Raw genomic sequence first — 23,772 nt, forward strand, 5'->3', positions numbered from 1 at the left:
GTTAGAGTGAGCGGAATCTTATCTCATGTCATTTGTGACTGTTAGCCTTGTCGTGAGTGAAAAGCCGTAATGGGTCCAGTTTCGTTCCTAAACAAGCAGCAGGAACTGAATTAAAGTGATGAAATATGTTTTCCAAAGTGGATTCAATCCGTCATCCGTGGGGAATAATTATTCAATATTTTCGCAAAGATTCGATCGAATAGTAGTTTGCAAAATGAAGCAAATCCGAAAAGAAAATAGTAAATTCAATGGAGCTAAGCGGTATGCTAAAAATCTGTGAATGCAGCTCCTCTACTAAAAATGGAAACACTTATACCAACATTAATCGCACACGCGTCTTTTCCACATCCCTATATGAAGAATCACCTATCAAATCACTGAGAAATGCTCGCGCATTAAAATACTTGTTAATGAGTGGACGTGTGCGGCAATAGCACCTGACATTTCTCCATTTGCAAAGCTTTTTTCTTAACTCCTCTGCAGCAGCAACACTCGTGCTACTCGTGCTATCAGATAGCCGGAGCGCATCCAAAACATGCAGCTAAATAAGTGATATATCCTCGCTTTCCAGTGCAGCCTGGGTGATGCAGTTTGTTATCATCCCCGCCACCCCCGCCGGAGAAATCATATTCCCGTACTTTGCGGGACATTGCGGGAGATCACGGTGCGTGTCAGCCATGATGATTGCTGAGAAAAGTGAAAAAAAAAACTCACAGCTAAAACAGGTCCCCAACCAGCCGGAATGGAACGTGTGAAGATGAACCGGGGAACAGCCTTTCTCAAGATGTCATCCACACCGGGCAGCGTAAATTGATAGGCTACAAACGGAGTCCCGCCAACCCGCAGCAGTGGAAGTCTAACACGCACCAACCGTTTTTGCACTCTATCAAGCTTAAGCTTTTCATTTATTTTATTTTGATATTAAACGGGTGTCTTGACAGCAGTTGGTAGTATAACCATATAAATTATATTTTTTACAGTAAAGTATGGAATCAATTAAAAAACTGTGACATGCAAACGCGTTTGCACATGCTCTCGTACTGATGTTCAACAAACTTGAGCTGTTCCCATACAATCGAACTAGCAAAAGCTAGTTCCTACTGGAGCGTGTAGCTTGCTCACGATACCTGCCCGTCTGCGGAAATTGAATCTCAAAGCAAAAGGTTGCAAACTGTAGTAACTAAATACCAACCGCTTACCGAGGAAGAGTTTAAAAGGAGAAATGACTCAATCGTTGAATAAGGATAATTTCAACCATGAGCGTAGTCAGTGCTACTGATCAGTACGCCTAAGCTCAGTCATCACCGAGTTAGAAACAGTGCTATCAAAGATATTTTACCGATTGATGGAAAGTAAAATACGCACTAACGCGAAACGTCATATTTTATAACGGAGCAATTCTCGCTGAAACCGTCCCACTGGTGACATGAAGTCCTTCAAAAAGGACATTTTTATGTCTAATTGATTGAAAGTACCGAAAAAATGAGAAAACGCTTTGGTTAGTTCATATTGATGGACCCGAGGGGCACAAATCGGTTAAACGGTTTCTACAAAAATTGATTTTTGAGCAATTCTTGATCATTTGATTGATTTATTTCTCTTGAATTTGTCATTGAACCCCCTGCAACCAACACATTGTTTTCAAGAGGAGTGATAGAGCTTTCATGTGAAGTAGAAAAAAATTGGCCGCCATCTTGGATCCTATCAGAAAATCGTGTTTTTGAGCAAGTTCGCAACCACCGATTTTGAATTTAACATCACCATTGAAAAGCTGAGAAAAAATGCTTTAAGATACATTCAAAATATTAGGTGAGCATTGATGTTATCTTGTCATTCTGGACACTTTTCAAAATCGAGCTACAAACAGTTCAACGCATGACGCGCGTGATTTGATATTATCAACGCAATATACTGTGCCTGTGATGTGTGTCTGTGTGTAGTTTATATTAGGGGCCATCCATGTTCCACGTGGACAGATTTTTAAGGATTTTGTTACCCCCCCCCCTTCCCCTCCCCCACAACTTCTCATATAAATTCATATCTTTGATCCCTTTTCACTGCATTCACATTGTTTATTTTTTCACTCCCTCGCTCCTCCTAGAGTGTAACGTAATTTGTGATTAAGCTTATTTACGATTTTTTTTTCTAGAACAAAGTTTGGTTCCCTGTACGGTTCCCAGTTTTCGCGTGTTCCGTAATTAAACAAATTAATGTTAGATGTTGTTTTTGCTACTATTGTATACTGTTTTTTTCATGCATTAAACAACAAAGGTATGGTATACCACGGTATAGTATGAATCAAGTATATCCCGAGTAATCTGGAGAAGATTTGCGTATGCTAACGTAAATAAAGTAAGAGTAGAATCATCACTTTTTTGATCCCTAGCAAATTCTTATCGACGAAGAGGGTACGTTTGCTACCTAACGAAATTCAGCCAATTGATTAAAGGCTATTCAAAAATAACCTGTGAAATAGGAATACCACAGACTAACAGACATAACACGTCGAATAAATTTTCAATAAAATCATCGTTTGGATGATTCCAGTACTTTACGTTAGTAACACTAGCACCATCTGCTGTCGTGTTCGCGCTGCGTCATGTATTTCGACATCAGCGCTAGCGTTACTACATGTGTCAAATGGGGAACCACAAAATATGTATGAGATTGCATGACAGCGCCCCAGGCGGTGATGACTGTTATCCGCTTAGAAATTTGGAATTATCGTTTTTGTGGCGATGGAGCTAGGTTCCAATGTTACGACTGTTAGTCTGTGGGTGAAGCATTTATTTTCAATATCCTTGTATAGTCCTACCATCTAAATTTCACTGTCTTTGCACGGTGGGCAATCTAATTTTCAATTTCCTTATACGGTGCTGCCACCTAGTTTTCATTTTCATCTTTTGAATTTTCGCACGATAAATCGATTTTGCTAATTGGCGATTTAACGCAAAACTAAAAACGACCGTGCGACTTCTGGACTTGAACTTTAGAACTAAGAAAATGATGATAGATTTAATTTTTAGACAAGGTTAATATACACAGGAGACTGTTTTTCATGCGATGTTTGCGTAAAATGGATGTTCTTGGCGGCCAAAAGAATACAGCTGGTTAGAAACTTTCAGCAGCATCTAGAAGACTGCTTACTATCAAGAAAATACATATGAAATTGCATTTACATATATAAGATCCGGTTTCGTTTCTAATGTGAGGTTATGTTTTTACAGGAGTTGGAAGGTACATAGCGTGTCGTAATTGCATTTTCTTAGTATAAATCTACCGTTTAGTGTAAAAAATCTAAATTTTTGAAGTTTTCCGCTGCGTAAACTAGTGATAACTCACTGCAAATAGAATCTTGATAGGCTGAAATGTTGCCTACAAAACATCATCATCAATTTCACTGCAGCGCCAGCTGTCAGTCAAACAGTCATTTTAATCGCCCATAACCAGTTTTATGCGCATTCAAGTAATCAGAAGGCAACACTAACCTTTGTGAAGGTGTCGTGGGAAAAATGTATGAAAAGACTGGAAGTCTTCTTGTCTTGTTATAGTCATCTTTGATATTACGCTTCAGGTTTGCCAAAAATTCCCAATTGGACGCAGCTGGCAGACGTTAGGCATCGATATCGATATTCAGTTGCTCCATCTCCTCCAACAATCGCTTCGAGCTGCGGGCCAACGCCAGATCCGACCATAAAACCGCGTCTTCGCCTTTATGGTATTTCTTGAAGAACGACGCAACTTTCGGCAGGCACTTCCTATTAAAAATTTCCTCACGGGTAAATTGGAGCGAAAGAAGAGCGGTTTTGACATTCTCTCTCGCTGATTGTCGGCCTCAGCAGCACCTTCTAGGAGAACTTGGAGATGAACTTCACCCGGAGGTCACTTCTTTCGTGGGGGAAGCAAAATACGCAATAATTTGCCAGTCGTTGCCATCCATGGTGCGATAGGTTTCATAACCGCCACGTCGTGATTCGCCGGGAAACACGACTTGACCATCTTAATCAGGTGCTGTCGCTGCGTCATTGCCTGCAGCCCTAAGACTAATGGATGGGACTGCTGCTTGCTGAGATGTATGTCTATGTTCGCCAGGTACTTTCTCACTGTTTGACCGATTGCACCGACCTCCCGGTCAAGCGCATGTAATCATGTAGCCACTTTACCCTCGATCTTCCTCTTCAGCATCCTTGGAGCTTGCTGTCGCTCAGGGTCGTCGACCGTCCTGAACCGGGCCTTCTTTCGATGCTTTGATTGTTGTCCAATAGTGCCAAGATGTTTTAGATGCCGGAACGGGCGTATTCGGTGTCCACGAACAGTTTTCGACGCGACGGGGTACCTTTTTTTGAACGCGCACACTTCTGAACGGAGTAGCTTCACTGTTTTCGCCATCACGGTTAGAATCCTTTGCACCAACTCTGAGGAGAATCCAAAAGTGAACGATCTTCTTGCAACGCATCAGGTGGCCTACTACAGCCACCCAACCACTAAAACTGGTATTGCGTGGTTTGTCAACTTTACCTCATGTCAGTAACACATGCATTGCGGTGCTTGGCTGAATGTTCTCCTACAGAAACACATACAAGCACGTGGCCGTCAAAATTTTTGTTACTTTTTGTTTGTCACTTTTTGTGTATAATGCGCAGTCATAAGGAACAAAGAGTAATAAAAAATTGCCCTAAAGTAATTAAATATTCCCCGTTTGCGTTGGGTGTAGCTTTTGATAGAGAGAAAAAATTTGTTAGGCTTGTTTCAGAACAACTTTATTTAAGGATTTGTTTCTACAACTCAGTCAGCTTCAATCTAAAGCTATCTGCACAGTCCTACCTCGCCACCGCCGCAGTTTAACCATGCCAAGGATCCACTTCGACTCCCGGATAGTTTTACGCTGGCGTTATCATTGAGATCTTCGCTGGTTCTACTGAAAGCGACCCTTCACCTTCTACAGAGTAACTAGTCAAAATCATCTCAGCTGCATTCGCAATCCAGTGTAAGTACCAAACCTGAAGCTCTCAGCTTCCTGTGATTGTCGCCCAAATCTTCAAAACAGTACTATAAGTAATTCGTTGCTGTAAATTCAAACGCTTGTTCTCTCAGGAACAAAAACTCAGGGAGAGGAGTTGAATTAAACCGAAGCCACTAAAACCCCTCCAGTCTCCAGCCCTTTTCTGCCCGGAACGACGGTTGATATTCACAATGAAAAATGGCATTTTGTGCTTCATGCATCCTCTCTACTTTTATACCTCATAGCTGACACACGTTGTAGCTCCAGGATTATCTGAGACACGACTGCAGAAACCGCACTCCAGATGCCCGAGTATTCCGACATATTCCTAGCCAAGTTGTATGGAGTAGTGTCTGGCCCGTTCACGACGAGGACATACGAAGAAGACATGCCCAGTAGTCTCCTCCACATCAGGCACTCGGGACACATGGGGGACTGGGACTCCGTGTGCCCGAACCTGCGTAAAGCAGTTATGGCCTGATAGAATCTGTCAGGTAGAAGTTCACTTCTCCATGGCGCCTTTCGGCCCATCCGGATTTGGCCGTGATAAGTCGGTGCGTCCATCCACCCTTCGCGGAATCGGATAATTTTCTGATACCTCCAATGCTTCTTGTGTCACGGAGCACTCTAGATCCTCTTTAATAGCCGCTGCTGATAGGCATCATGCCGATTAAGATGCAGATTGAGTCGTACGACACTGTAAGTTCGCAATGCCAACGATCAATGGCAAGTAGTAGGTCGATATTGCCGATAAACCGAAGATTCATCTGAAGCCGAAAAAGATACTACTAGACAGAATCATTCTAGCGGGAGGAGGATTTACTATCACGGTGAGGTGCCACGTTAAGCGACACGTGCTACCGAGCTTCCAATTTAGGACTATCAAAGCCATCTGAGTGGGAGTCGTAACCTCCCTCGGCCCAATAATCTCGTACTAAGAGATGATCCGACCAAGCTGACTCGATGGTAAACGAAATACATCATCACGAAGGTCCTTGTCCGGCACGAGATGTGGAGTAATCAGAGAAAACCCTGGAACGTCATCATACTAGCGGAGGACCTTGTAACCGGGTACTTCAACATCTTGACACCGGAGTGCCCTTCCAGAACTTCCCGATCCGGAGTGCACTCTGTCCTTGACATCCTTCTGACAAACATGGTCATCTTCGAGGATCCAGTCATGATCGAGAAGCTCTCGTCGGACCACTATCCGGTGGTGCTGACTTTAAATGCCACTACCGACACGATGGCCAGTCATCCTCGGCGAAAACATCAACATATACAACGCTCACAATACTCTGGAGTAGATCGATTAAGCGTTGGGAACCCTCCAGCGTGTGATTGTCGTCGCCCACGGCAGTCTCCGTACAGCATTTTTCAGTTAACCCGTAAAGACCCGGGATGGAACTTTTTTTTAGAAAATGGTCGTTCTCAGCGATGCTGCGGCCGATTTGAGTAAACTTGGAATATTATTCAAGGGGAATAGTTGCTCTAAGTTTTAGTAAGGGTGCCACCCCTCTGAACCCCTCCCAGTTTATGTGAGACCCAAATATGTCTGTGCCTTTTTTTATTTTTTCCTACTGATTGAACAAACGCATGGATTTATCATACGTATCAAATGTCCTTTGCATCAAATCATGTCGAGTAGATGAAATACGATTAACAAAAGTAAATTTTGAAGTTACCAAATTATTTCAGCGCAAAATCACATAACTACGTATTTTCATAGAAAGTCAAAAAAGATGTTCTACTGAGGGAGATTGTAGCTGTGTCCTTCAAGTTTTCTACTCTACATTTTTAGAATTAGGTCTTCTAAGTCCAAATATGTTAAAAGATTCATTCTAGCATATACAGATTTTGAGAAAAACAAGTTTGAATTCACTAAAGTACGAATTTTCATGAAAATTCGATTTTCTCAGTCCCTCACAGTAGGTTTCTATTTTGTTTTTCCATTTTTCAACTTTGCATTTTTAGAAAAAGGTCTCCTGAATTCAAATATGGCGAAAGATTTATTCTAGCATGAACAAATTTTGAGAAAAACAAGTTTGAATTCACTAAAGTACGAATTTTCATGGAAATTCGATTTTCTCAGTCTCTCACAGTAGGTTTCTATTTTGTTTTTCCATTTTTCAACTTTGCATTTCTAGAAAAAGGTCTCCTGAATTCAAATATGGCGAAAGATTTATTCTGGCATGAACAGATTTTGAAAAAAACAAGTTTGAATTCACTAAAGTACGAATTTTCATGGAAATTCGATTTTCTCAGTCTCTCACAGTAGGTTTCTATTTTGTTGAAAAATGGAAAAACAAAATAGAAACCTACTGTGAGAGACTGAGAAAATCGAATTTCCATGAAAATTCGTACTTTAGTGAATTCAAACTTGTTTTTCTCAAAATCTGTTCATGCTAGAATAAATCTTTCGCCATATTTGAATTCAGGAGACCTTTTTCTAAAAACGCAAAGTTGAAAAATGGAAAAACAAAATAGAAACCTACTGTGAGAGACTGAGAAAATCGAATTTCCATGAAAATTCGTACTTTAGTGAATTCAAACTTGTTTTTCTCAAAATTTGTTCATGCTAGAATAAATCTTTCGCCATATTTGAATTCAGGAGACCTTTTTCTAAAAATGCAAAGTTGAAAAATGGAAAAACAAAATAGAAACCTACTGTGAGGGACTGAGAAAATCGAATTTTCATGAAAATTCGTACTTTAGTGAATTCAAACTTGTTTTTCTCAAAATCTGTATATGCTAGAATGAATCTTTTAACATATTTGGACTTAGAAGACCTAATTCTAAAAATGTAGAGTAGAAAACTTAAAGGACACAGCTACAATCTCCCTCAGTAGAACATCTTTTTTGACTTTCTATGAAAATACGTAGTTATGTGATTTTGCACTGAAATAATTTGGTAACTTCAAAATTTACTTTTGTTAATCGTATTTCATCTGCTCGACATGATTTGATGCAAAGGACATTTGATACGTATGATAAATCCATGCGTTTGTTCAATCAGTAGGAAAAAATAAAAAAAGGCACAGACATATTCGGGTCTCACATAAACTGGGAGGGGTTCAGAGGGGTGGCATAAAACTTAGAGCAACTATTCCCCTTGAATAATATTCCGAGTTTACTCAAATCGGCCGCAGCATCGCTGAGAACGACCATTTTCTAAAAAAAAGTTCCGTCCCGGGTCTTTACGGGTTAAGTACAGCCCTTCAGTTGAGCACCACTAGAAACATCATCATCGCGTAACATCTATCGGCGCCAGTACCAACGAACTAATGATCGATCCACAAAAACCATGAGCAACCCCCAAAAGTTCCGCCAGATCCCTCCGAACTCAAGACTTTTCCGGTCTCTAGCACATCGTTCTTGCGAGGATGTCAGGGAGTATAAGGGCTCTCGGTGTTGACAACACATTTAACCTCGAGCTCAAGCATTTGAGCCGCGGTTCATTTACACTGGGAGCTGGGAGCATGGCTACTTTGCCTTAATGTGAAAATCAGCCAAAGTTATCCCAGTACTCAAGCCAGAGAAAGATCCTTGTATTTCTAAGAGCTACCATCCCATCAGTTTACTCTCTGCCCTATTCGAACTGTTTGAAAAGCCGTCTGATTTCATTCCCCGATGAGAACGATATCCTCTCTGAAGAACAGTTTGGTTTTCGCTAGGGTAGGTTCACTATCCATCAACCCGATTGAATTACTAACATCATCCAGCGGGACAAATTAGTGTCCAAGATGTCAGCAATGGCTGGACATTGAAAAAACTTATAACAATGTGTGGTACAATACCCTGGTGTACAAGGTGCATGGACATAATTTTCCAATGTATTTAATAAAGAATTATAAAATACTATCTCTCGGACATCCCACCACTTCCTAAGGGTGATGTGTTGTCTAAATTCGATGATCTGAAAGAGTATAATAGCAGCTGAAAAATTGTGACCAAAGCGGCTAAGACACAGGACTTTGAAATGTGGCTCCCTCATAGAGTACTATTCCGATCATATGTCGATAAGATAATATAATTTAGTAAACCCAGCGTTGAAGTACGCAGTCCCAGGGGGTAAGGCCTGTGCCCGTACGCACAGGCTGACGCTTCAGTGCAAAACAAAATTTAAGAGTGGTTTTGAATTTACTCTCCTGGACAAGAATTAGTGAGTACCACGAGCTTGCAAACCTGGATACTCTGGAAGTCAAATCAAGTCAAACTTCAGAGCACGAACTGCGGTTTTACGGTTGTATTGTAACGGCATCCCGCGTCCTTGACAGCATGCCTACAGGGTTTGTTCGTTTGAGCGAGCTGCTCGCCTCGTTTTCTGTAATAGGGGCCTATATATATGAATTCATAATTGTCCCCCCTCCCCGCATACGACCCTGCTTGTGAAGATAAACACCACTACCGTGTCAGTGCCATGCGACGGAGTGTGAAATTGATACAGATTAATTTACATAAAAGCATCGTTTATTATGAAATATTGGAAGATAAACTAATATCACACCAATTTGTTTCGTTCGAATATCCGAATCCATTCTCCTCCACCGGAGTGTGAAATCGAACGCCTCAATTGCTTAAATTTGTCAACCCAGTTAATGGGAAACATTTTTTGTCCTGCGTTATTTGCGATACCGGCCGGCATCACCGACCGCCGTCAGCTATGATGGCAACATTCCAGCGGACTGACTAGCCTGACTGCGATCGCTTAGGAGGAATCACTAAATTGAGGCTACGACTCTGGCAGCAAACATCAATTTTTTATTCGCTAAGAATTTGCATTGGAATTCATTGTGCATCTATTAATCACCAGCATCAGTTTATCGAGCTTATTCTCCAATAAAATGTAACATTGATTAATACTGCTGGAGCAAAGCCATTTTTCATCGCTTTTTGCAAGCTGCAATAAAAGCTAGATCCCACTGCGCAACCAACCCTAAAAGGTTATTAAGGATTACGCGTAAAACGCAATCCGGTCTGTTGTTGGTAAATGGCCCAGCCATTAGAACTTACCTACTTTGTAACTCATTTTCTTTTATTGATATTAATCTTATTTGTGTTGTTATTGAGCAGATTTCTCACAACTAAAGCCGTTGGGTGTACGGATTGAACTTTATCCGCCAACCCGGCCGAGTCCGCTGTGCAAATCTCGATCAATTGCTGCTTTTGAAAAACGATTTTATAAGCTTTTAACTGACCGGCGTTGCACGACGCAGCATCTGGTGGGAGTGACGATAGGGCGACGAGCGACCGACGATGCCTTGTTCAACGCTTGCTCCAATACCATGCAGCACCAGGAGACGGAATGGTAATAAACGGCACACACACCTTGCCTAGCAAAAGAGCTTAAAGTTATGACCACCATAAAGAGATCCGCGCAAAATAGTTAGCAGTTAGGTGTCATGTTAAAGTTGTAAAACGCAAATTAAATTGAACTGTTTTGCGCACTCTGTATCGGTAAGGGGTACGAACGAGTGCTGTTGCGTGTGCGGTCTTGCAGTGGGATCTGAACGACAGCCTCCAGTCGGATAGTTTAGTTCTGTGTTTTATTTTTTGTTTCAAAATTATTTATCCTTCTACTCAGTATGACTTCTGCTGGGGCAATAAAGTCTTACCTTAAGCTTTTTGGTTGCGGTTGGGATGCCTCTTTGGCAGCCAAGCGAACACAACTAATTGATCGACTTATCATATAAAATAGCAAAAATAGATGAAAATTTGCAATTAAAATTTTTCGAGTGCATTTACTAATTTTAACTGGAGTAAAAGTCATCAAAATTAAGCATTATAGACTGTTCCGAAAATTATAAATACATCTTCTTTCTTGATAAAACAAAAGATACAGGATTTTTCGGGTCATTTTATTCTGAAATATAGATAATAAGTGTTTTCTTTCCAGTTTCAATTCAAGTTGGGATTATTTTTGTAGGATACGCGAGTTCTCTAACCTTTCTCTTAACACTACTCATAAGCTTTTGCACAGTGTGTTCTCCGACCATTTTTACCACTTTAAGCCAATCTTTTTTAAATTTTTCAACATTGTCCGCTGGTTCGACAATGCTGCTTAACCATGGGTAACAACCTTTTCTGCGAACACTCTTTCACGTAAATTTTACCATTCATTGTGTCATTCGTAATGAATGGACGAGATATTTTCCCACATTCACAAATGGCCTGCCAAACCATCACCTTTTTGCCGAATTTTTCGGTGTAAATGGCTTTCACTGGTCCAGGGACATCCTTTACCTTCGGTGATGTATAAAATTGCGGTCCTGGCAGAGTCTTATAGTCCAGTTTTATGTAGGTTTCGTCATTCATGATAACACACCCCATTTTTTTGGTCAGAAGTTTGTCATAAAGCTTCCTAGCTCTCGGTTCCACAGATCCAGCTTGTTTTGGATTTCGTTTTGGCTGCTCCTGCTTCCGACGGGTCTGCAGACCCATTCTTCCCTTGGCACGCATAACGTTATTCGCCGAGGTTCCAAGCTTTCTCGCCACATCTCGTACTGATACTGAAGGATGCCGCTTGTAGTATTCCTTAACCTTTTTGTCCATTGTGGGATCAACAGGCCCGGGTTTTCTATCACGTCTTGGGGCATCAATAAATGTGCACTCTACACAATACTTCCGCAATGCGGTTTGAACTGCTCCGACACTTATACCTTCTTCTCTGGCTAATTTTCTTATAGAAAAACCACTCACGGTGCCCCATTTGTGCACAATTCGCTTTCTTTGCTCGGGAGAAAGGCCACGCATTTTCAAAATTTCGCACTAAATGTTAGAAAAAATGACAGCATCTGTTTCTTTTGGATGTAAACAACAGAACGCAGCCAACGTTTGGTTGAATACTGCACGTTATTTGAAATGACGGTTGATCGTAAGTGTATTTATAATTATCGGAACGGTCTATATTAAAAATTAAAACGATCTTGATTGAAAACGTACAAGGTTAAGAACTTCCTAGACCAGAATAAAAGCCTGCATAGTGTCAGTTTGCGTGCCCGCAAACTTTACACGATATTTGTACCGCTAGATCTAAAACCACCAAATTGTTCTGAACTCTGTCCGACCGAAACTTATTTGGCTGTCAAAAAAAGTCAATAAAGCGCGAACTTCAAATGACCACAGGAATTAAAAAGGAGTAAAAATTAAATTAAATTAAATTAAAACTGATGGAAGATGAAAAAATCAGAAACTTAATAGATGTATGTAATCTGAAGTAAAGACAAATACTGAACTACTGTAAAATTGGATTTTGCTCCGATCACTGTAACCGATTTAATAACGCAGTGCAACATTTTTTTTGCCTTGGCTCCTGTGTATGATTTTTTGATGAAGTTTGATGCGAAAATAAATTACCCCGAGTTTGAACATATTTTAACTTAAGGGGCAACAATGGCGCCATTTTGAATTTTTGTGAAATCGGAAATTTTCGATGTTTTTTCGATTCCATTTTGTTTTAAGACCAAATATCGAAATTCTAAGAGAATGTCCACATATTAGCATCTTCTTACTCATCACAGATCTTAAATCGGACAAAAACTGAGCTCAAAACGGTGATTCTACGAAACCGGTTTTAGCATGGTTTTAGTATATTTCACAATGTAGAATAATATCGAGTATGTCTGAGCATTAATGGTGATGCGCCAATATCTAAAAGTGGTATTCAAATAATATCTTATAATGAGTAGAAAAGTCTACGTAAAATGTCAGCAACATGTCGATTTTGCCCCAACTCCCCTACAATGCTTAAATAGGTTTATATCGACGTTCAATTACCTTTTTTGAAATCTGTTTAACGTAATATCAAGAGTGTAAGCGATACTCAAAGATACAATAACAATTTGTCTTCACATAATCCTCTCCTTTTTGCGGGGAGGGGGTCGGATTTACCTTTATCGAAGACACGATGATTCTGTCTCATAGCTGAAGCGAGCTTCCTATGTTTTGACCGGCCCTGGCCACAAAAGCAACCCTCTCCTCGCAAAAGGGGGAGGATCATGTAAAGACAAATCGTTATTGTATCTTTACGCATCGCTTACACTCTCGATATTACATTAAACAGAATTCAAATAAGTTAATCTAGCATCAAAAAGAACGTATTTTAGTGTTGCAGGGGAATCGGGGCAAAATTGATATGTTATTGACATTTTACGTGGACACCAACCATTGGATTCCTGAGATTTTTTACTTGATATAAGACATAAATTGACTACCACTTTCAGATATTGGCTCATTACTGTTGATGCTCTGACAAACTCGATATTATTTTGCATTGTGGAATATACTAAAAACATGCCAAAATCGGTTTCGTAGAATCACCGTTTTGAGCTCAGTTTTGGTCCGATTTAAGATCTGGTTTTTTAAAGATGTGTAGGGAGATGCCAATATGTGGACAAACTCTTAGAATTTTGATATTTGGTCTTAAAACAAAATGGCGTCGAAAAAACATCGAGAATTTCCGATTTCCCAAAAATTCAAAATGGCGCCATTGTTGCCCCTTAAGTTGAAATATGTTCAAACTTAAGGAAATTTGGTATTGCATCAAAATACACAAAAAAATATATTAAAACCACGGCAGAAAAATAGTCAATTTTTGTTGCACTGTGTAATCAAAAAAATGTGTCGCAATAATTATCAACTCACCTTTAATCTTTATTGCAACTTATACTGCTTCTACTACTGTGACTTCTTTAAATATTACAACTATTACTTCTACTACAAATGCTTTTACTACTTCTACTGCAAATTCTAATACTACCTCCACTACAAATGCTATGTCGTATACTAACTCTTTTGTACGATACAGTAAAACTTAAGCAAACAAATTCCAAATTGAAATATGAAACTACGCAAGTAAGTTCCGTTACACACTCAGCTGTTTGCAACTGAACGCCTTTTGCCTATGCGTTGTTGCCAGTGTTGTTAGTCATAAACTCATAAACAGTATGCAACACCTCAAATGAGGTTCTCGAAGCTACCAATATTACACACTTGAGCATTCTCCATTAAGCTATTTCTCGTTCTTTCTCACTGTCTTCATTACTCGCATATACTCCCGAGATCATATGCACACACGCGCACCTGTTCATTCACTCGCGTGTAGTTCCCTTCTCGCCAGTACAACCAGCCGAGTACAATTGTTTCAAGATGCATTACGATAGTTGCGGAGGGACAAAAAAAAAATTCAAATAGAGTAACGGACTGCTTCGGTTTTGCATTAGACTGCTATGAAAAACTTACCAAAGTAGTCCGATAACCTACACGTTCCAGTATGCGATACTTTACAGATTCTTTCGCCACGTTCGGCTGTCGGTGCACGAAGCAAAACCGGGTAGACGAAGAAAGCATTTTCGTTTTCGAGCACAGTTTTTCAAACACCCCTCCTAGTCGAGCAATTTTAGTCGAGTACTCCCACTCGCTAGTAAGAATTCGCGTACTCTTTTACAGTCGCTGATAAAATAAATGTTTGCGTGTCGGTGCGTGCTTGCTGCTACTCAGGTGAATGCATAAAGTAGAAAAAGTATCTCGAAAGCGTGTGTGCAAAAGACTTGAGATTGAGAAGCGTAGCATATGTCTCGTTCTCAAGCAGAAAGAAGGAGAAAGGTTTTACTTCTCGTTCGCTCGGCTACGCTGGTTGTTGCATACTCACTGCCGGATAGGCGATGCCTGGCTTAGTGCACTGCAAGACAGGAGCTCGATTCATACAGTACACAAAATGCAGTGTTGGAATTCAGATGGTCGTAGCTCCAGCTGTTTCTTATAGAAGCCGAAATTGGCCACATAGTTATACATTTCTATACATACATAGATCAAGAAATTTGGCAAGTGGCTTTGCCCATGAAAGTAATCAGTATAGAATACAGCAACATTCATCGGATTAACTATGAGCCATGACTACTTTATTGTAAACAGGTTGACTAAGACTAAGTACAACTTAAAGCACAACTTCTACCTTTGTACTAAAGGTTATATTTTTAATACCACTGCTACTGTGAGTACAACTTCTGCTTTGGGTGAAACTGGTCTATCGTTTCTACTTTTGAAGGTATCGTGTTTCTTACGTAAAATTTTCCGAGAAATACGATGCAACTATCAAATTCAAAATAAAATAAGCTGTATTTGCCGCAAAATGCGAATTTAAATTTTAAATACAAAAATGATCTATCTGGCAACACTGCCGGTCAAAACTAATCTTTTTTCTAGATTCCTTACTTTATTTTTTTTTCAAAAATTACCTATCAGTATTTTAATTACGTCTATAAATAATAGGAAAAAGAAAAAAGTGGTTTCGACAAAAAATGCGTTATCTTGCAACGTAGAAGGAGGGTCCCACAGAGCAGGGGATATTCCAATCGACAAAAAAATTAGATATACTCTCGCTTGCCTTCGTAATAAGTTCAGGCGCAACACTATTCGATTCGTTACTTACCACGGTGACCAAACCCTACCTTTCCATCGCAGTCGTGGAGATGCAAAGGTGAACTCGGTCTCCGACACAACGACTGCTAAAACTCCTTTCTCGCAACCACCTCTTTAAACCTAACGACCCTAAAGATGGTAAACTAACCCCAAGTTGCCATATTCGTGGTTCTCTGTGCTACTTCACTAGCTTAGATCCATCACGGAGGAGCAACTAAAAAAATGGGCGGTATATTAACAACAACAACAACAACAACAACAACAACAACAAAACAACAACAACAACAACAACAACAACAACAACAACAACAACAACAACAACAACAACAACAACAACAACAACAACAACAACAACAACAACAACAACAACAACAACAACAACAACAACAACAACAACAACAACAACAACAACAACAACAACAACAACAACAACAACAACAACAACAACAACAACAACAACAACAACAACAACAACAACAACAACAACAACAACAACAACAACTACTACTACTACTACTACTACTACTACTACTACTACTACTACTACTACTACTACTACTACTACTACTACTACTACTACTACTACTACTACTACTACTACTACTACTACTACTACTACTACTACTACTACTACTACTACTACTACTACTACTACTACTACTACTACTACTACTACTACTACTACTACTACTACTACTACTACTACTACTACTACTACTACTACTACTACTACTACTACTACTACTACTACTACTACTACTACTACTACTACTACTACTACTACTACTACTACTACTACTACTACTACTACTACTACTACTACTACTACTACTACTACTACTACTACTACTACTACTACTACTACTACTACTACTACTACTACTACTACTACTACTACTACTACTACTACTACTACTACTACTACTACTACTACTACTACTACTACTACTACTACTACTACTACTACTACTACTACTACTACTACTACTACTACTACTACTACTACTACTACTACTACTGCTACTACTTCTACTACTTCGTCTGCTACTGCTTCTACTACTACTTCGTCTGCTACTGCTTCTACTACTACTTCGTCTGCTACTGCTTCTACTACTACTTCGTCTGCTACTGCTTCTACTACTACTTCGTCTGCTACTGCTTCTACTACTACTTCGTCTGCTACTGCTTCTACTACTACTTCGTCTGCTACTGCTTCTACTACTACTTCGTCTGCTACTGCTTCTACTACTACTTCGTCTGCTACTGCTTCTACTACTACTTCGTCTGCTACTGCTTCTACTACTACTTCGTCTGCTACTGCTTCTACTACTACTTCGTCTGCTACTGCTTCTACTACTACTTCGTCTGCTACTGCTTCTACTACTACTTCGTCTGCTACTGCTTCTACTACTACTTCGTCTGCTACTGCTTCTACTACTACTTTTGTTGCTGATTCTGCTTCTACTACTAACTTCACTACTAATTTTACTTTTGCTACTTCTTCTACTTCTACTACTTCTACTTCTACTATAATTTTTGCTACTTTTTTACCTCCACTACTACTTCTACTTCCACTACTACTTATACTTTTGTTTATACCTCTTTTTTGGTTTTATTCCTACTCTTAGTACCGTTTTACCTACTCTTGGTACCTCTTCTACTTTTAGTACCACTTTTACTATTAGTACAACTTCTACCTTTATTACTATTGCTACGTTCCAGCTTGCTATTTTTTCAGTGTCTCTCCTAATTTAAGAAGCTATTCTACTCTTAGTACTACTTTTACTTTTGACTTCTATCTTTAGTACTAATTCTACTATTATTACTTATTTTACTCAGTACTAATTCTACTATTATTACTTATTTAACCTACCACTTTTTTTATCTCTGTGCGGACTCATCACTGCGACCAGAGATATATTGATCTATTGTGATATTGCCCAGGTGTTTTCTGTACTCCGCACTTCATATTATTGGCAGTATCACTATTAAAGTTAATGATACTCTTTTTTATAAATCCGTGCTTGTGTGTGAGAGTTTACCCTTTCATTTCAAACTTACTGCTCTACTATACCGAGCCTCTTTTCTATCCTACCAATATCGCCAAATTACAATTCCCTGAACTGAGGCTACACCTAACGTTCTTCTCTGACCAGGTTTATTCTAAGAGGGACTTATTATGTCAAGAGAAAGGAGTCTTATCGAAACCTCGTTCCTCGTGCCAATATCGCCAATTACAATTCCCTGTAGAGAGTAAATATTTCTGAAATCAGTTTTATTATAAGAAGGACTTATTATGTCAAGAGGAAGGAGTTTTATCGAACCTCGTTCCTCCTACCAACACCACGTCACAATAACAATTTCCTGAAGAGGCACTCAATGCTTCACTTTTAGTATTATTTCTGCTTTAAGGACTACTGCTACTTTCAGCACAACTTCTGCTTCCAGTACTACTTCTACTCTTAATACAATTTCTACTCATAGTATAACTAGTACTTTTGGTTAAAGTCTTAGTACAATTGTTACTTTTGGCATAAATACTACTCTTGGTACTACTACTTTCAGTGCAACTTATATTTTACTACAACTTCTACGTTACTAAAACTTTTACTATACTACAGTCACACCGCGATATAAGGCAACCTTATTTTGTTACATTGAATCAAGTTACGTTATATCGAAGCACAAGAAAAACTTTTTCCTCATGGATGCAAAATTGTTGATAGTAGCTCAAAGGTGCACGAAAACTTCTTTCTACCACCTATCAGTACGACGATTTTCGTAAACAAACGAAATCAGTCACAAAACATTGAAAGAAGAAGATCACTGTTACTCCATTTGACAGTACTTATTGGTTTCAAAACTTACTAAAAACATTTCCACTTGTAACTCCGCCTTTTGCTTCATTCATTATTTTGTTTTTTTTTTTAATCAGCCTTTTGCTGTGTTTTTTGCTCCGAGTTTTGTTTTGTCCACTGCTCTGCCTATTGCTTCACCTATTTATCCGCCTGCTGCTCCAACTATTACTGCGCCTATTGCTCCACCTTCTGCTTCGCCTATTACCCCACCTGCTGCTCCGCCTTTTACTTCGTTCATTATTCCGTCTATAAACCCACCTGCTGCACCTATTACCCCACCCAATGCTCTGCCCATTGCTCTGTCTATCACTTCACCATTACTACGTCTATTGCTCCCCCTTTTGCTTCGTTCATTGTTCCGTCTATTAATCTACTTATTGCTGCTCCACATATTGCTCCATTTATGGCTCCATCTTTTGCTTGTGTTTGAAGTTGTCTTTCGTCAGTAATACAACCGCATTTCTGAAACAAGCTCTTCTTTTCTGGTCTTGGAGATGTTTTTTTATTGTCATGATTCCAACAAACAATAATTATGTGTTTTCTTAAGACATAACGCCACCTAATAACAATACTACGTACCTGTGAAGTGCTTCTCCTGTGGACAAAGGTCTTAGTATTCTGCAGCCAACGTAAAATTACTTGATCAAACTAATATTTAAATAATTCGAATGATTTCTATATTTATCGAGGCAGGTCAAAATGTGCCAAGAGAAAATAAGCAAAACGCTTGCAGTGTGACCAATATCACTCCAATTTTTGCTGTAGTATATCTAACAACGTTTTCTAGTTTTGGTAGATTTAGTGTCCAGATACGTAATGTTCGAAACGATCGAAACAACCCATTTTGAAAGGTTGAAAATTGTTTTTAATCATCAATTTATGATCAATAAAAAACGGACACTCAGAGATGCCAGATGTTTTTGTAAACTACACGCAAAACCAGAAAAATCTGCTTGAAATTAAAAAATACTACAAGGTGTACAGCCCTAGGGGCATTATGAAATGGTGACGTAGGACTAAATATATAATATATGCTAAACTAAATATTATTATATGCTGCGCTAAACTGTTCATAGGTAACACTACCGTTTATTTTTGATAGTCGTTATTTTAAAACTAACGATGCATGAATACATGAAAATTTTACACTAGTAGTAGTTGCGAAAATTCTCATAACTCTTATCTTCAAGCATCTATAGTTCTGAAAAGAACCGATTCCATAATATTCAGTTAGAAATTCGTGCTACAGAACGCTGATAATCGCACCATGAATATTTTGTTGGCCTCGCATAAAATTTGCTCTCCGCTGTGCCCTCCAGTAGCTGTGCCAGTAAAATATCCTGCACCGAACGATGGTAAGTGGTGCTGCCGTATGCAAAATAAAGGTGTAACATGTTCCGCAGTGCCTGGAAGTTGACTCCTATGCAGCTCTCGTTTCTCAACGTCGCGTACCTTCAACAGCTGCACTGCTCTCGCTTATGTGTAACAAACTAAACTAACAAACTAAGCTGAATTTTCTACACGCAGTCTTTTGTATCGAGTTCAGAGCAGATTTTTGCAATTAAGGCGTGGCTACGTAGCTTCGAGAAAGAGGAACAAACCAAAACACCTTCGATACTACTGAGTGATTTTCATAAGCATCAAAAGAAAGTTTTTGCTTTCGCGATGCGAAAATCACTCTGGTTCTTAGATTAACTAATTTTCGTTTCAAATATTTGACTGATAACGGTGTTCGAGTGAACACAAACAAACAATTAAACCGGAAAATAACTCAATTTAGCAGTGTAAATTCTTGAAATGAGGGTTATATCTTGTTGTGATAAACTATTCATAGGCAACACTACCGTTTATCTCTGGTGCGTCCTGGTCGTTATTGTAAAAATGATTTTTTAGAAATAGATGAACATTTCACACTAGTAGTAGTTGTTAAAAATTCTCATAACTCTTATTTCATCATCTTATAGTTCTGAAAAGAACCGATTTCATAATCTTTAGCTCGAAATGTAGCTACAGAATGCTGATGATCACACCACCACCGGTAGCACCGATTATTTTGTTGGCCGCGTATAAAATTTACTCTCCGCTGTGCCCTCCAGCAGCTGTGCCAGCAAAATATCCTGCATCGAACGATGGTAACTGTTGCTGCCCCGTATGCAAAATAAAGGTGTAACATGTTCCGCAGTGCCTGGAAGTTGACTCCTATGCAGCTCTCGTTTCTCAATGTCGCGTACCTTTAACAGCTGCACTGCTCTCGCTCATGTGTAACAAACTAAACTGAAGCTGAATTTTCCACACGCAGTCTTTTGTATCGAGTTCAGCGTAGATTTTTACCATTAAGGCGTGGCCACGCAGCTTAGACAAAGACAAACAAACCAAAACACTTTGTTGAGTCAAAATATGTAGGCAGTGGAATTTATTTCGTCCATGTTATTGTTATCTGTGCTTGGGAAGCAAGCCAATAACGAGGGAAATGTATGGGAAAGCTTGACCTTGGAACTTTTCACCTTTTTCCACCATTAAGCAGTAAAGCAACAATGTTGAACATAATATCAAAAAATTGTTACACATTTTATCTATCCACCGACATATAAATGACTAAGATGCATTAAGTCGTTCGCTTGCTATAACCGTTTGAAATCTGACGCAACATTTGCCAGTTTCATTTTCATTTTCACAAAGTGTAATCTAGTATAGAAAACAAAGACGTAGTCCTACGTCAAAAAAAAAATCTATCCGTGATTCGAAAAAATTTCGCTCACGCAAGCAAAAATCTGCACACATTTTGAGACAGTCTACGTAAATTTGAAACTGATAAAAACGATTGTCAATCCTGTTTGCGCATAACAACACACATGCGCTTGTTAACAGTTGTCATAGCAACAGATGTATTTTACCACTTCGTTCTATCAAGTTGGTATGCTTTCATGAAGTTTTATAATACTTCATATAGTACCGGTACTTGTTCTAGTAGCCTTCAATTATTGCGGTTTTTCTGGTGATAGAGATGTCATGGAGTAGGTAACGTCAACTATTCTATAACAACGTGTGTTGCATGGGCTGCTCCGCCTTTTGCTTCACCTATTTCTCCACATATTGCTCCGACTATTGCTGCACCTATTACTCCATCTTTTGCTCTTTTCCCGTTTGTTTCTTACTCTATTTTTCGCTTTTTACTTGTCTTTACTTTTACCACTATTGCTCTATACAACGCCGTTTCTGTTTTATCACGGTAAAAAAAAACACTTTCCGGTTAATCTAGCGAGACTGTAGTTTTGAGAAAATGATGGGAGTTAGTATTTTCTGCAGAATATCATTGAAATCTAATAAAATACTGATTTTTATCATTTTGCCAAGTCCACAGTTTTGTTGGATTCACGGGAGGGTGTTTTTTTGACCGTGTTAAAATCGAAACAGCACTGTATTATGTTTCACTTTCAAGTATTACTTGTTAGAGTTCGTTTATTTGTCTAGTAATTTTAATATTGACTTACTTTTTCAAGAGAAGCCCATCCCGGGCAGGAGAGGATAAAAAATCATAACTCATCAATAACATATTTTGTTATGAGGACTTATTGTGTTATTCGAAAGATATTCACGTTTCAAACGTAAAAAATATCATAAAAAAATAAATATCATAAAATTTTGATATCATATCTCGCTATGCCTTCAATGAGATGTTTGAGATGATTTTAAAATATCTGATCAAGAGTATGTTTTTAAGGGAAAATTGTTGGATATTGATTATTTATAATGTATCAGTTATGCATTCAGTGTTCAATAAGTTGCAAATATCTTAATCGGTTATTTTCGTGATTTTTAATGCAAATTGTTGGTTTGTTATTGAAATATCAAGCTTCGTTATTCATATAGTCTTGAAGGAAAAATATTTTGGCATTATTTTTTGTTATTTTACCAACTATGTAAACCATATTAAGATCAAAATGAGGTGTATTCCCAATATCTTGTTGTGATATTATAATGATATTTTCTCCTGCTCGGGATGCTTTAGGAGTTTGACAACGAAAGAACTTTCAATGACCTGATATTAAATAACAAATTTTCTTATCATTATAAGCCCTGCAACCGCTAAAATTTAAGCTGGAGCTATTTTTGGATTATTCTGCAATTTTCAGTTTTCAGTTTACGCTATTTATGAACGCTTTGTTCACTTTGACCAACTTGAAATGGAACTAATCTATATTTTTGATGATTACAAGAACATTTATCTTACTTCGTCCTTTATGTTCAATTCGTACAATTTTTTTAATTCATAGAGAAATTGATTTGATCTTAATTTAGTTATTTGACCTTAACCCATCTATATGCTTCGTAACCTGGGTTAGTATACAGAACAACCAAGAACTGTTTTTAACTCCACCAACGGTAAGAATTTCAATGTTTCGAAACTCGAAAGTTCAGCTAAAATAGAAAAAAGTCGATTTAAAGATAGATTATGTGTTTGAGTATCTTTTATTATCTCAAATCCACGCTTCATATTTGAACTAAATCTTTTACCTATTCAAATAGATAAAATGTATTTCAAAATAAAACCTAAAACTGACTTTTCCAAAACACAACACAAAAAATGAGCAACCCTACCTTTACGATGAATCCTGTCCTCCGCCACAACCAAACCAGTTGGAAAGTGATCGAAAAAGGCGACGCAAATAAAGCTGACAGAATGGACCTATTTGTTTCAATTAAGATTAGACGCATTTTGGAAACTAGCCTGCGTGCACTACCGTTAAACGTTGAAGCTTTGTTCGTTGTCAGCAAATCTGATATACTGCAATGCGGTTCAAGCTTTTATGGGTGAGGTCATAAAATGTGTTGCAAATATTGAGTTACGTACTGATTTTCAAGACACAAGTAATCTTGTGACTACGCTGGTGATGGGATGACAGCGTTGTCGTTGCTCAGTTTGATGTCGTAGTTGCACAATTACTTCACCTCGACAGGTAACAGGCAGTATCATATCAAGTCACGTCACTATCAACAACAACAACAACAAGAACTCCAAGCTTCCTAGGGCCTACCCGTACGGAATAGGTTTCTTTCACACGTTGTCCCACTTTCGTTATTAATTAACGACAGTGCAATTTCCCAATTAAAGGCTTCGACACCAATTAGTCATTTCTCGCGGGGTGGCATTTCTTCTGCGAGAAGTGCCTTATGACATTTGCGGCTTCGAACTTTGTAGCCTCGGCAGACCCACATTCGGGTTACATCAGCAGCGGAAGAAATGGCGCACAAATAAACCTGCTGAAAAGATCGATTGCCTCTCGATGATAAAACAATGCAATAAATTTAATTATGCCGACAGTTTGACTGTGAACAAAGCAACGAATATGGCTTACATAAGTTAAGGGCTCGAGCAGCAGCGGCAGGTCGGTCGATTTAATTAGGTTTGATCTACTTGTGCGGTTCGGGGATTTTATTGAGGCACGAAAAAAGCAACAATGTATGCAAGCTGCAATTAAAATTGATTTGTTT

At 38.8% G+C, this 23,772-nt stretch overlaps 1 protein-coding gene across 1 annotated transcript in view; it reads left to right on the top strand.

The window, feature by feature from the left end:
- The window catches only part of LOC129720279 (probable serine/threonine-protein kinase nek3), a 44,936-nt gene that overhangs the window by 19,430 nt on the left and 1,734 nt on the right, over positions 1–23,772 (top strand). The window contains exons 2-4 of the mRNA XM_055671736.1: positions 15,765–15,860; positions 16,474–16,866; positions 23,238–23,328. Of these exons, the coding sequence (XP_055527711.1) occupies positions 15,765–15,860; positions 16,474–16,866; positions 23,238–23,328 (580 nt within the window). The remainder of the gene's footprint in view (positions 1–15,764; positions 15,861–16,473; positions 16,867–23,237; positions 23,329–23,772) is intronic.

Source organism: Wyeomyia smithii, chromosome 2 (genome assembly GCF_029784165.1).
Source record: "Wyeomyia smithii strain HCP4-BCI-WySm-NY-G18 chromosome 2, ASM2978416v1, whole genome shotgun sequence".
Taxonomy (NCBI): Eukaryota; Metazoa; Arthropoda; class Insecta; order Diptera; family Culicidae; genus Wyeomyia; species Wyeomyia smithii.